We start from the raw sequence: 15869 nt of genomic DNA on the forward strand, positions 1-15869 counted from the left end.
ACTTGGTGCTCAATAGTTCAGTAACTGAAAGGTGGAGGGGAGGGTGATGAAGGGAGAACATTCTCAACACATTCAAGCACACACACGCACGCACGCACGCACGCACGCACACACACACACACAAACACTTCACCCTCTACTTGCGGGGACCCTCATTGACTACATGCATTCCCTACCCCTTAACCCTAACCATCATAGCTAAATGCCTTACCTTAACCTTTACCCTAATTTACCCTAATCCTAACTCTAATCTTAACCCTAAACCTAAACCCTTAATCTAAAACAGACCCTTATCCCCATTGGGACCCATAAAATGTCCCCACGAGGTAGATCGTTTCAGGTACACACACACACACACACACACACTCCAACTACCTGCATCAGTCAGGAGAGGCACACTGTTTTGTCAGAAAGTTTAATTTCCTTTGGTTTCCCTGGACCAAACTATAATTTTATAGTTCTTCATGTGAAAAGTATAATTCTAATTGATGTTTACCTACATCAGTGCTCATACTCAGGTGCTGCTGCAACAAGGCTATTCTGGCCAAGGAGTGATGAGAGAGAGAGAGAGAGAGAGAGAGAGAGAGAGAGAGAGAGAGAGAGAGAGAGAGAGAGAGAGAGAGAGAGAGAGAGAGAGAGAGATGAGAGTTAGAGAAAGTTAATGAGTAAGTAAAAGGGAAGTGACAGGGAAATTAGATCAGAGTTCCCTCAGGAATCACAACTAAAAATATCCCTTATTAACACACACACACACATCCACACACTACTCCCATACATGTAGGATGTGAAAGACACCAACAGCCTCATGTAGATCATCCTCACGGCACGCAGATAATTTCCCAATTTTGACTCTCAGTTTCGTGTGTGTTTATGTGTGTGGGAGGTGGAAGAAATGATGGAAATTCTCTCAAGAGAAGACTATACGTGGGTCAGAGACAGCATCGAGGCCAAGCTCATAGACATGCACACACACAAAAGATCACGCACAAAGCTTATCTGTGTGCATGGATGTATATGAGTGTGGGAGCATGTACACATGTACCCTGGCAACAGCAAAGATATGCCTGCTTCCCGTGTTTCCAATAAGAAAGGAGCTTTACCTTGACGACCTAGTGGCCCCAGGGGCTACTGCAGCAGAAGAGAATGGGGTTATAATGACGTATTCAGGTCACTGGCCACCATCAGAGATATGGACCCCATCTTCATTACCTCCCTCTTCTGCTTTCTCTCTCAGTTTCTTTTTTTTGTGTGTGGATTTTTCCCCCCTTTTTTCTCCCCAATTGTATCCGGCCAATTACCCCACTCTTCTGAGCCATCCCAGTCACTGCTCCACCCCCTCTGCCAATCCGGGGAGGGCTGCAGTCTACCACATGCCTCCTTTAATACATGTGGAGTCGCCAGCCACTTCTTTTCACCTGACAGTGAGGAGTTTCGCCAGGGGGACGTAGTGTGTGGGAGGATCCTGCTATTTCCCCCAGTCCACCCTCCCCTCGACCTGCACGGGCACCCCCAACCGACCAGAGGAGGCGCTAGTGCAGTGACCAGGACATATAACCCCATCGGGCTTCCCACCCGCAGACACAGCCAATTGTGTTTGTAGGGACGCCCAATCAAGCCGGAGGTAACACGGGGATTCGAACCGCCGATCCCTGAGTTGATATCGCAGCGGAATAGACCTCTTCGCTACACGGATGCCCCCTCCCTCTCAGTTTTGCTCAATCTCAACTAACCCATCTTTGTTTGGAAATGACCCGTCTTTAGAAATGGCAAGCATTGATAATTGCTAAACAATATCCCCAAGTCTGAAGAAGAGGTCACCAAATAGCTGATTAACAAATTATCCCCACCGGGAAAACCAGAAATGAAAGTGCTCAGTGGTGTGTCTGCAGGAGGCTCCGTCTCCCTTTCTCATATCACACGCCTGCATTTGTACTTTACCACACAGACACACAGACACAGACACAGACACACACACACAACACATTACTTAGACACACAGGAGCCCATCTCTCTCCCTTTCTCAGTGGCTGTGTGTGTGCGTGTCTCTTCTCCATCTCAGTATATTTGCCATTAATGAGAACCGAGCGTCTCATTACAAGTCTAGAGAGCTCCCACTGTGTCATCTGTTGAAACCAGTGTGTCTTTCCTTCTTCGAGATGGCAATAACGGATTCAAAGGAGGGGGATTGTGTTTGCACGCACACGTGCATGTGTGTGTGTGTATATGTGTGTGTGTGTGTTTTTGTGAGCTCTAGAAGTACTGATGCAATCAGAGGCTCGAGCCCAATTAGCCTAGAGGGTAACTCTCTGATAATCCCTACCCTTGGGCCTAATGGCCTATTAAAGCAGTAGTGGACAGAATAAATGAGTGTGTCTAAGGGGGTGGGGGTAGGGGTTTGGGAAGAATGGGAGAAAAATGGGGGTGGCAGGTGGAGGACAGGAACCAAGACAGGTGGGCAAGGTGGAAGAGGTAGGATTTAAGAGGGGGCATTAATTCGTGTGTGCATTAAACTGTGTGGCATCATACAAAAGAAGCAATTTTTAGCTAGAAATTTCACATATCCACCCATCCATCCATCCATTATCCAAACAGCTTATCCTGCTTTCAGGGTCGCGGGGATGCTGGAGCCTATCCCAGCAGTCATTGGGCAGCACGCGGGGAGACACTCTGGACAGGCTGCCAGGCCATCACACAGGCCTGACACTGACACATATACACACACACACACACATACATTCACACCTAGAGACAATTCAGTACGGCCGACTTACCTGACCTACATGTCTTTGGACTGTGGGAGGAAACCGGCGCACCCGGAGGAAACCCATTCAGACACGGGGAGAACATGCAAACTCCACACAAAGGGACGACCCAAAGGTTTGACAACCCAGTGGCTCGAACCCAGGACCTTCTTGTTGTGAGGCAACCATGCTAACCACTGCGCTACTGTAATGCCTTGCTTTGATATCATGCTCCAAGATTCTAGTCAGCAGTCAGTCAGTCAGTTGTTGATCAGTTTTGCTTTTGTCATTCAAAAATCCCCATTCTCCCCAGAAAACTTTGGGGGTGGGGGGGTAAAGATGGCTCTCTTATACCTTGGCTGAAATATCAAAATACAAAAATCATGCATTAAGCACATACACACACACACACACACACACACACACACACACACACACACACACACACACACACACACAATTACGAGGCACCGTTGATCAACAAAGCAATTCTCTTAGCACAACCCGTTCTCTGACCTACCAGATGATATGTCTATCCGTCCAATTTTTGCTGCCCGTGTCACGTTGACGTGAACTGCAACCTTGCCATCCTCGAGGGATATCTCCACCGTTCCATCATCAAGGTTGCTGAAGAGGAGGAGCCCGTTTAGGTTCCAGGTACGAAACTGAAAGCCCACAGACACGACGTTGTGACTGGCTCGACCCGGCAGCTGCAGGAAGCTGGTGGCATTGAAGAACACCGGGAAGGTGTGGGTATCCATGCAGGTGAAGGACAGGTTGCGCTTTGATGAAGAAAGAAAATAGAAAAACAAATAGAGCCATGAGAGTCAGCAAGTGCCTGATTACAGTTGGTCCACATAGATGTTTTGATTCATGCTCAATAAGCCAGGTAAGAAAATCAAAGAAGGTTGAATCAGTTCATCTGGATACAATGTTTACTGACAGATACGTTTCATCACTCAAGTAAGACAGACCCAGCCGAGTGATGAAACTTGTATCCAGATGAACTTATTCAATCTTCTTTGAGGTCCGCATGGAATAAAAAAAAAAAAATAAAAAAAAAAGTTTTCCCCCTTTTCTCCGCAATTTTATCCGACCAATTAGCCCACTCTTTCGAGCTGTCCCAGTTGTTGCTCCACCCCCTCCGCCAATCCAGGGAGGGCTGCAGACTACCACATGCCTCCTCCGATACATGTGGAGTCGCCAGTCGCTTCTTTTCACCTGAAAGGAGGACATAGCACGTGGGAGGATCATGCTATTCCCCCGAGTTCCCCCTCCCCCCGAAAAGGTGCCTCGAATGACCAGAGGAGGCGCTAGTGCAGCGACCAGGACACATACCCACATCCGACTTCCAACTGGCAGACATGGCCAATTGTGTCTGTGGGGACGCCCGACCAAGCCGGAGGCAACACGGGGATTTGAACCGGTGATCCCTGTGTTGGTAGGCAACAGAATAGACTGCCACGCCACCCAGACACCTAGGTCCACATAGACTTAAGGATATAAATGCATACAGATACACTATAACAATGTTCTGTTTTATGACATGACTGATTAGGACCTGTTGACTTGAATGCTGTGCATATGCAAATGTGTGCAACTCTGGCGATCAAAACTGGTAGGTGCCACGAATCAGTGTTTGAAAAAGAGTGTTTGGGCAGTATGTTTGTAAGAAGTAAACAGTAGTGCAGACTTACACTAATTACTATTGAGCTTTTCCCACTTCATCAAATCATTATCAAATTCCTTTTTAAAACTGAACTGCCTCAGGCTGTTACCAGGTACGGATCATTCTATATTGCGCACGTTTCAGTAGTGTGTGTGTGTGTGTGTGTGTGTGTGTGTGTGTGTGTGTGTGTGTGTTTGCACGTGTTTATGTATGTGTGCATGTGTGTCTGCGCCTGTGTGTGTGTGTGTGTGTGTGTGTGTGTGTGTACCTGTGTGTGCATGCTTGTATGCTCATTCATACTTGTGCCTGAATTGCCACATAAAATCTCATGGATCGACGTTGAATGTTCCTGCATATTTGATGCACAAGACGTGCATCCCACACATGCAGTGTGGGAATGTGCACACCTGCATGCCTGCCACCTGTGTGTGTACTCTCATGTCTGCACGTGTCAGCATGGTGGCTCAGGGTAGATCTGGTTTGATTAGCAGTGAATGACTGTGAGAGTAGTGAGAAACAGAACGACAGTTGTGGCGTTAATAAACTCGATTACAGCAACCATTTGTTTAATCACTTCAGCAGAAACGGTTAATGATACTTAAGCAGTTTACTACGGAGTTACGGTGAGCGGATAGGGAGACGGAAATCTTGAGAATTGACAGATTCTTTAAAGGCTGCTCTGTAAGTGATTTCAGATTTGACAAGGTATGATTAATATCCAGCATGTTTTGGAGGGCTGTGCATTTGGTAAGCACGGTTCATGGTGGTAAACATGCAATTGCTGTTGTTGACATTGGGCGAAAATACAAACTGTTAAAAGAGCTCGGCTGCAGCAGAATTCTTGCAGGGAAATATCAGCCAGAATGTCAGAGGAGACCATGAAAACTGCGAGGTTAATGTGTATATGGGCAAACAAAAGGTCACCTTTTTCTGCTTTATTTTTTATTTTTTTAAATCTGCAGAGTGCACCCTTATTGCCAGTGCAGATCCACAGTATGACAGCTACGAGAGTGTGTTGTATTCAGCAGGCCTCATTTGCACATGCAAATCAATATATGTGTGCATTTCTCTACATATGCTTTTCTTACAAAGCTGGAGGTGTCCAGCTTTTTGCGCCGAGCCAGGTCAGTGATGTTGTCTCCGTTGTAATTGATGCTCTCCATGCAACCTTTAAAGTTCTTCCTCCCACCACCCAGTGGCTTCCCGCTGTACGGCATCCCCCCGAAACTCAACTGAGAGAGAGCGAGAGAGAGCGAATGATAGAGAGAGAGCGAGAGAGAGAATGATAGAGAGATCGAGATAGAGACAGAACAAGAGACAGAATGATAGAGAGTGATAGAGACAGAATGATAGAGTGATAGAGAGAGAATGATAGAGAGAGAGAGAAAGAAAGAACAAGAGACAGAATGATAGAGCGATAGAGAATGATAGAGAGAGAAAGAAAGAGCAAGAGACAGAATGATAGAGAGAAAGAGCAAGAGACAAAATGATACAGAGAGAATGATAGAGAGAGAGAAAGAAAGAACAAGAGATGGAATGACAGCGAGAGCGATAGCGAGAGAGAATGATAGAGAGAGAGACACACACGTGCAGAGAGGGAAAAAAAAGGATTAAAGGATTAAAACAGGTGTTAAAAAACAACGCAGTTAAATAAACGGCATTAAGCTATGTTTGCGTTCCATTGGTTTGGCTGCAGTTGCCCTTGGAGCTGGATAACTGTCCCCACCGAAACAGAGATGCACGCAACATACTTCTACAGAAGATTGGATCATAAAACATCAGTTAAATCTAGTAATATCCAAAAAAACAAAACAAACAAAAACAAAACAAACAAACACACCATTTGTTCAACCATCAGTCATTTACTCACCAGTAAAGATTGTACAACGCTTGTGGTTGACACAATTAACTGTGTGTTCTCTATGTATCTCTCAGGGTGGGTGGAACGGGAGATTGGTGATGGAGGACAGTGTGCAATTAATCTTAGATGTGTCTAGGTCTGTGCTACGTGTGTGTGTGTGTGTGTGTGTGTGTGTGTGTGTGTGTGTGTGTGTGTGTGTGTGCGCGCACGCGTGTGCATGTATTTGGTGATACTTCACTAGTCTTAGTAATTACTGCCAAGGGTAGACATGGGCAGACCCGGATATACACTCCACAGGCTTAAATTGGAGCAGAAAACATCCACACAGACATGCACACACACATGCACACACATGCACAGGTGTGAGGAGATTGAGCTCTGTGGCGAGCATTGACTAAGAGGCGGTGACAGTTATGCTATCTCTAGAGAGACTCAGTCAGGCAATAACACCCCTGCCAATATCCGTCCAGGGTTCAGCACACACACACACACACACACACACACACACACACACACACACACACACACACACACACAAGCCCACAGAATCCCCCTGTCGTATAGATTTCCCTGAAGATCCCTTAATTCAACAGCTTCACTTTAATTGGAGTGTGGGTTGTCTTCCCGCCATCCCTCTGTACCCTACTTAACATTGAAACAGATCACCCAATCTAGCAATACCTGTTCATGGTCACACACACACACACACACACACACACACGCTCATAAATACAGTACTCACTCACACACACACACGAACACACAGTCACATAAATACAGTACTAACTCTCTCTCTCTCACACACACATACACACATACACACACACACACACACACACACAGGCTCATAAATACATTACTCGCTCACACACACAACACTAACTCAGATATACTTACACTCATACTTAACCTCAAATATGTATATATATTCACATAGCTAGAAGAAGTTCACACACACACACACACACACACACACACACACACACACACACACACACACACACACACACCAATTCAAAATATGTATGGAAAGGCATAATGGAAAAGCACACACAGCAGTGGATATAATAGCGATCACATAGACTATATTCATGATTAATTTCTTTATTTCTGCCTTACAGTAAGTATTATTAGCTGTATCCTTCACATTCCAATATTGAGATATTACTCGTTATATGGATTAGTTGTATAGTGCAGTGTGAAAGCAATATCTAATTTCCTGTGCATTATCAATGTACTGTTCAGAAGAAATGGAAACAGCTCCCAGCAGAGATAAGTATGTGGCGTGTGCGTGAGCGACTGAGCGAATGAGTGCGTGTGAGAGAGAAAGAGGAGCAGAGGTTACAGTTACACTTGTCGGCTCCCAGTGTTACTGTGTCCTGTCCCTGTGTTACTCTGCCGATCCGGGGAGGGCTGCAGACTACCACATGCCTCCTCCGATACATGTACAGTAGCCAGCCACTTCTTTTCACCTGATAGTGAGGAGTTTTACCACGGGGACATAGCGTGTGGGAGGAGCATGCTATTACCCCCAGTTCCCCCCGCCCCCGAACGTGCACCCCGACCAACCGGAGGAGGCGCAAGTGCAGTGACCATACCCACATCTGGCTTCCCAGCCGCAGACATGGCCAATTGTGTCTGTAGGGATGCCCGACCAAGCCAGAGGTAACACAGGGATTTGAACGGGCGGTCCCCATGTTGGTAGGCAACGGAATAGACTGCCTGTTGTTGTTATAGCAGTTGTTTTAATAAACCGTTAAAAGTTCTACATTGACACCAACAATTACATCTCCTAGTTGGCATGTTAAAGAATTTATTTACGAATAAGTTCTTAGTTAAAAGTAGCAGGGTGGTGCAGCCAGTTTTTATTTAGGGCGGTGTACATCCTGACTTTGTGAATACTTAAGTGAGAACTGACTTTAGTAAGGACTTACACATGTGGCGTGGATTAGAGGGCGACACGGGAGTGAAATTAAGCTCTTATCCCCCCTACCGTCATCAACAATTCCCCCGTCTTGTACCAGTGCTGCATCTTCTGACTTCCGTCCCCTCCCATCTTGTGTTCAACTGAGGCGACCTACGAACCATTTAACTTCAGAATTGCTCTGCACCGTTTTTGAAAGTTAGAAAAAACCTCTCCCTCTTCTGTAATCGCTCTCCAGTTTGGAAGAAATGTTGCTGCTGCCGTTCAGAGGCTCAGACTTGATGCCAGTCTTTACCCGCGACTCTTCCCACTAAAGTTTGTTTGGATGTTCTGTTTCGTTTTCCGTCACTGTTAAGCTGTCCCATTCAAGCTATCAGAGCTGAAGCCACACACTGCCAGCACTGCCGCAGTGCAGAGAGAGAAAGAAGGGGCTTTTCGTACAATGCTGCACATCAGTCACCACCCAAAGGGCAATGGCCTAATCAATGTAGGCCTCTTTTTATTTTCCCGATTTTCTTCTCATTATTATTATTATTTTATTTTTCTGCCCAATTGTACCTGGCCAATTACCCCACCCACTCTGCCGAGCCATCCGGTCGCTGCTCCACCCCCTCTGCTGATCTGGGGAGGGCTGCAGACTACCACCTGCCTCCTTCGATACATGTGGAGTCGCCAGCCACTTAATTTTACCTGGCAGTGAGGAGTTTCACCAGGGGGACGTAGCATGTGGGAGGATAACGCTATTCCCCCCAGTTCCCCCGAATAGGCACCCCGACCAACCAGAGGAGGCGCTAATGCAGTGACCAGGACACATACCCACATCTGGCTTCCCACGGCCAATTGTGTCTGTAGGGACGTCTGACCATGCTGGAGGTAACACGAGGATTCGAACTGGAGATCCCCGTGTTGGTAGGCAATGGAATAGACTGCTATGCTACCTGGATGCCTTATTACTATTTTTTAATAATAATTTCCAGTAGGCTTGGTGTGTTGGCGTACATTTGTTTTTACAGGTTACAGTTACAGGTAGCTGTCATATTCGTAAAAAAAATAAGCTGAGAGAGAGAGAGAGAGAGAGAGAGCAAGAGAGAGAGACAGAGAAAGAGAGAGAGAGACACTATAGAGTCGAAGCAAAATGAGAATTGTAATCAGTCGTGTGTGAGGGAATGATGTGTGTGTTCTCGTGCACACTCATTACGGATGCATTTTCAGGGTGTCAGGTTGGACACTCAACTCATGTTCCTCTCTAATTGGAGGAAACTTCTCAGAGCTTTTCTGGGCTCCCAGTGTCCTTGTGATATGCAAGGACTGGACATTATTAATTCCTTTCTCCTCACCTCATAGTCAAGATCGAGGTGATCAAACTCCCCGTTGGTTCTGAAGTGCTGGGTGTGCCTGTCCAAGGTGAAGTTGACGTTACGACGGTAACGCTCTATCACCACCGAGTGCCAGTGGTGGTCATCCAATAGACTCCCAGTTGTCACAGATGTGTGACCCAGTATGGAGCCATACTGGTTACTGCCTGTAAAGATAAATAATTATACAAATATAACATTAAAGCCAATGTGCATTATGATTCAGGAACTGGAAAGTGGCTTTGGTAAGAACCATGGGCAGGGTATCAGATACCGTAATTCATACAGAGTTGTTTTTTTCTGAAATGGTAAATGCGTTAGCTTTCCATTTCAATCACATGTATGCAATTTTGAAGGCATGTGGGTAATTCACCAATGCAGAACCATAAGGGATGCAATAGCGTACCATTACAATTGTACATTCAGCGGTAAAGCACTGCCACAGATGCACAATGATTCATTCCACCACCGACGCTGTGCAGGAGCTGCATAGCAGGAATGGGTACATCAGAACATCTGGAGAGTATTTTGCCCAAACCTTTTATACAATCTGAAATGAAGTACCATGCTATAAAGGAAGACAATTCAATTTTTTGCTAGTTCACCTAAGATTCAGAATCTGAATCATGTACACAATTGGTGCCCCCCACAATAAAATATATGTGCTGTTGTAAAAATACTTGCTGTCTGTGAGCTCTCCTTTGTGTGTGCAATTTTGGGTTTATGCCGATGTGTGTGTATGTGTACATGGGTATGTGCGTGTGTGCACTGCCCACCCAGGTTGATCTGCAGCAGTAACTTGGCCTTGCGGAGCTCCAGGGTGATGTAGTCTCCCTGCTGGCCCTCCCCGTGAAGAATCACTCCCTCGCTCTCTGACGTCTTGAACTTGAGTGCTATCACATCCTTGATGATCTTCATCTTCTTTACCTGCACAGTTATAACAAAATGTCACTCCTCTCACCAGTAGACCTCATCAACTCTTGCTTTCTCCCCCCTAACACTGTGTGATGTTAAGTGGTTAGTATTTTTCATGATATTTTACTGGTCAACCCACAGAGGGTGTCAGTCTGACTTGCCCCAACAACAAGACAGTTAAGGGACAGAGCAAGCGACACCACGGTATCTCTGAAATGGATGGTATTTAGTGGAACTGAGTCGCTCAGACCTCAGTTGGGTGGATGCATGCTGTCAGGGCTTGGACTCGTGCCTTTCCATTTGAAAAGCAGTGACCCTAAAAATTGTGACATGCTGCTTTTGAAAAAGGCAACATGGAGATTTACCTGCGGAATCTCCTGTTTACACACTGGTGACTTCTGGCTTGAGAATCATAGATAAAATAGACGCATATTCTCACATCTATCTATCTAACTATCTATCTATCTATCTAACTATCCATCACTCTATCCATCTATCTATCTATCCATCTATCTATCTATCTATCTATCTATCTATCTATCTATCTATCTATCTATCTATCTATCTATCTATCTATCTATCTATCTATCTATCTATCTATCTATCGCATATTAAAATGCAAAGTCATTGTTATTATAGTCAAAATTTATAACAAACTAGAAACTCAAATAATTCTGTCATTACATTTGGTTTGATTACATGCATTCTGGTTGCCTGTGCCTTAAATTAGAAGAAATGGCCAAAAATCTGTTTTTTTCCCCCTCTAACCAATAAAGCAGAAAATAATCTGAGTATTACTTTTTTGTGCTACAATTACATTTTATTTAAACTGCCTTGTAAGTTAGAAAATAGAAAAGTTCTGCCCTGGACATAAAGGGCTTTTAATTGTTGAAAGACTGCTTAATCTATGCTTTCTGATATTGTCATGTTATTTATTTATATCATGATCATATGGTTTGCCATGCCTGTAAAACAGAGATGGAGATGTTTTGATATTCATGATGTAAGGAATAATTTTTTTCCCCCTCACAAGCACCAGAATTAAGGGGATAGTTCAGTTTCCAGGGTTTTACTATGTGTCCTACTTACAAACAGAGTCACATTAACTCGTCTCTGTAGTTTGAAGGTACATTGAATGGTGAGTTTAGCTTAGCTTAATTTAGCCTATCCTATTTTAGCTCAGTTTAGCTTAATTTAGTTTATCTTAGTTTAGCTTAGCTTAATTTAGTTTATCTTAGTTTATCTTAGCTTAATTTAGTTTAGCTTGGCTGAGTTTAGCTCGGTTGCTGGATGTCTACTGTGTCATTAGCTGCGCCTCTTAAAAGAATGGAAATTCACTTTCTCCAAATCCGATTGTGGATGCTTTCTACTTATTAGGCTTGTGTTAACAATTTTCTTAATCAACATTTTCACAAGTACATGCAAAATCCTAGAAATAAAATTAGGAAAAGGAGTTTGTGAATTCACGCTCCTCGTGTGAATAAAAGAAACGATAAACATTATGGCAACCGGAGACAGTTGTACCTTAAAACGATATGAGATTACACCCTGTCCATCAAAGTTGATCACGTCCGCCCCTGACAGAGAAAGAGAGAGAGAGAGAGAGAGAGAGAAGCATTAGTCATAAAGTGACATTGCAAATAAGTAAATTGTATAGGCTGGGCAAAGAAAATTGAATGGTAACAATGAAAGCAAAAAAAAAAAATTAAAAAAAATATATACTATGGTAGGAAAATAAAATTTCACTCTAAGGTGACAACAATACATCTACTATGACAAGGAACCAGCATAAATAACATTAGAATACATTCTTAACTGGCTCATAGTGACATTATTACCTAGTAAAATGTTTGGTCACACAGCGGCAAAATGTTAAATGACATGGCCACTGGTATAAACCAGGGCACATTGACTTTCAGGTTAAAGGGAAGAATTGTAGAATTTCATTATGAAAGCCGTCATCTTAAAAAAGAGAAGGAAGGTGGAGTGGAACAGTTAGGAGGTCGGGGAGGCGCAGAGAAGATCTAAAGTGGGGGAATAAAATACAGTGCTTGAGTCGCCCCTCAATCTCTGTATCATCACCCCAACTGTTCAAGTTTCCAGTGGAGAGAGGTGTGTGTGTGTGTGTGTGTGTGTGTGTGTGTGTGTGTGTGTGTGTGTGTGATTGGAAGGAGTCGGCAGAGAAGAGAGTACAGAAGAGGGGCAGATAAGAGAGCTTAGGGCTGATCGGATCACGAGTCACACAAACATAGACAGACACACACGCACACGCAGACAACAGCCACACTGCCTCTGCTGCTTTCTGTCTTAGAAGCGCGCGTGTGCGCGCACACACATACACACACACACACACACACACACACACACACACACACACACACACACACACACAGGGGCAGGTGGAAGAACCTGTCCTTTCATGATAAACTTCAGAGAGGGAGGGAGAGAAATTACATCTGCTCCCTGCATTCTAACTTCAGGGCTTTTGAAATGATGCCATGCTGCCTCTCACCCCTCAGAAACAGGTGTCTCTCATCTGTCGCTCATCATCCTCCTCCATCCTTCTCTGTCTCTCATTACCGCCCTCCTTCCTTCATCAGCTTTCTTCTTTCGCCATCTCATCATCATCTTTAAGTTTTCCCTTTCTTTGATTCTTTTTTTCTTACTTTTCTTTTCTCTAACTTTGGCTTTTCAATCACCCCCCCCCCAATATCTCATCATCTTTTGCTGTCATGTTTACGAGCTAAGCGGTGCTTGAGGATGACATTTTTCCAATTGTTTGGCGAGATATTGCAGATTGAGGTGCGCTCTACCGGGAAACACACACTGGTCGGGACGGAGCAGGCAGTGGGGTGGGAAGGGGTGGGGATGTCGAGCCGGGAAACTTGACGGAGGCACAGAGGACTTTTCCATCATCGTCAGCCCACCGTTTGAGGTATCGGGCAAGGAGTGAGAGAGACGGAGACAGCCGCCCACCGCAATGCAGCTTAGCAGAGCCTGACTTCTGGGCCTCTCGCCAAGACAGCTGTGACGGGCACCCGCTCAAGATGGCCGAGGTTCCTCTGAGGAGAGCCCGACTCCAGATGGAGTTTTCTCCTCGGGAGAGATGGGCCGATGGCGAGCAATAGCGATAGAGAGGGAGGGAAGGAGGCTTGATGTGGAGAGCTGTGCGAGCCAGCGTGGCAGAAAATAAACTATTGCCACTTCAGCATTATAGTCCCCGGCCATTTTTCATTAGAGGCGGTGAGCTGGAGTTGGATGGCGTTGTCACGTCAACAGATGGTGGCCGGGAACGTGCCTTCACTGTTTGGTGAAAAAAGGGATGCCAACCCCAAAAAAATTAGACCAGATAACGTAAAAAATCACAGAGGAGTGCTTATATGACTGCTAGGAGGTGAAGACAGTGTTGATAAAAAACTAGCACTGTGGTTTTACTGTATTACCCATCACTAATCATGTCCTGTTTTTTTTTATTTTAATTTTAATCCACGTTTCCATCGAACTCTAGCTTTGTAATCTGAAGTGGTCAAATGTAATTTCTTTTGTGTTAAAAATGCCACGTTCTATACTTTTTCTCCCCGGCATTTTGGGAGCAACAATCATTCAATGTATTAGCGTTCTGTAACGCTCCTCATCATGCTCATTTTTCATTGGTGTTGGCCGAGTCTGCCAAAAGAGGAAGAGAAGAAGAAGTCACAGGAAAAGGAACTTGTTTGTTGAACGTAAAAGAGAAAGCAATAGTCTCTAAAGTACAAAATGAAATATTATTGGGTGTCCGGGTAGCGTAGCGGTCTATTCCGTTGCCTAACAACACGGGGATCGCTGGTTTAAATCCCTGTGTTGCCTCCGGCTTGGTCGGGCACAGAGGTGGACAACCGGCTTCAGAAAGTAAAAGTCCTGCCACATATTTGTTCCACCCATGCACTACACCAGCTGAATTTAATTAGCACGACTCTTCAGCCAGGTAGAGGGAAACTGTTTAGTGAATGGCTAGAACAAACACATGGTAGGGCCTTTACTTTTTGAAGCCGGGGCGCCCACCTCTGGTCGAGCATCGCTACAAACACAATTGGCCATGTGTGCGGGTGGGAAGCCGGATGTGGGTGGGTATGTGTCCTGGTCGCTGCACTAACGCCTCCTCTGGTCGGTCGGGGCACTTGTTCGGGGGGGGGGGGGGGGGGCATGATCCTCCCACGCGCTACGTCCCCCTGGTGAAACTCCTCGCCGTCAGGTGAAAAGAAGCGGCTGGCAACTTCACATGTATCGGAGGAGGCATGTGGTAGTCTGCAGCCCTCCCCGGATCGGCAGAGGGGGTGGAGCAGCGACCGGGTTGGCTCGGAGAGTGGGGTAATTGACCAAGTGCAATTGAGGAGAAAAGGAGGGGGGGCAACGAAATATTATCAAACGTGTAAGGACCTTTAATTAAATGGTTGGTATGGACTGATATATTTAGCTCAACATTAACGGGTCAGATGGCATTGTTTAATAGTCTCCTTTCTCCACTGGAGTCATGCTGGTGTCATGTCCATTTTGAGGGAATGCTGGGATTTGCAGTATGAAAACACACTGTTGAGTAACCGCTTTAAAAGCACGAGTGCAGCAACATGGTCACACTTGTCTCGGTGGACGGGATCCTTCATGTAGCGCGCCACTCTTAACAACTCATACTTGGGTCAGTTTCATCGTGGCAAAACATTTTTGGAGTGAGTCAACATCACAGTGTGAAGTGGGTAAAAAGTACTCATTAGCCATTCTCCAATCCATGAACCTTTTTAAGCTGTCATCAGCAGTCGCTCAGATTGTCAGGATTTGTAAATCGAGTTACGTTACGTTGAACTCCCAAGTGCGTGAGACGCCCTGAGTAAGCACTGCTTAAAAACTGTTGATCAAGTTTGTCATGGCGGGGAAGTTTTTGTTGACTGTTTATGTAAGACTCTGACAGCACGCTGTAAAAAAACAACATTGGTGGAGACGGGCAGTACAGGTGGAGAAGAGAAAGGCTTGAGAGTCTTGGGATTCAACAGAGTTGGATGAATGCCCAGACACCGAACCTGGGCCCGTTAGGCGTGAGAGTGTGTGTGTGTGTGCATGCTTGTGTGTATGGCAAGCCCCTTTAACATTTATTAGCTAGAAGAGATATCTGCAATGACGTAATTCCAGATATCTGCAGCGTCATTTCGCCTAATCAGAACTGTAATTCAAGATATCTGTAATTACATTTTGACCAGTAAGCTTCAAACTACATTTGCCATTCACGTGTACGGGGTTCCTCATTACAGATATCTAAAATTCATTTTCAGATATCCCTAATTCACACTGCGAATATCTGCAAATGAATTATGACTAGTTGTAATTCCAGGTTCAGATATCTAGAATTGAATTCTGACTCGTCATAATTCCAATC

The 15869-nt window shown here is 45.1% G+C and overlaps 1 protein-coding gene across 1 annotated transcript in view; it reads right to left on the minus strand.

Moving 5' to 3' along the window:
• The window catches only part of cntnap2a (contactin associated protein 2a), a gene marked incomplete at its 5' end in the record, with an annotated part of 429422 nt that overhangs the window by 293983 nt on the left and 119570 nt on the right, over positions 1-15869 (minus strand). The window contains 5 exons of the mRNA XM_056299196.1: positions 3262-3523; positions 5499-5642; positions 9533-9717; positions 10327-10477; positions 11990-12042. Coding sequence (XP_056155171.1) covers positions 3262-3523; positions 5499-5642; positions 9533-9717; positions 10327-10477; positions 11990-12042 — 795 coding nt within the window. The remainder of the gene's footprint in view (positions 1-3261; positions 3524-5498; positions 5643-9532; positions 9718-10326; positions 10478-11989; positions 12043-15869) is intronic.

The sequence above is a fragment of the Lampris incognitus genome, chromosome 19 (genome assembly GCF_029633865.1).
Source record: "Lampris incognitus isolate fLamInc1 chromosome 19, fLamInc1.hap2, whole genome shotgun sequence".
In the NCBI taxonomy this organism is placed as follows: Eukaryota; Metazoa; Chordata; class Actinopteri; order Lampriformes; family Lampridae; genus Lampris; species Lampris incognitus.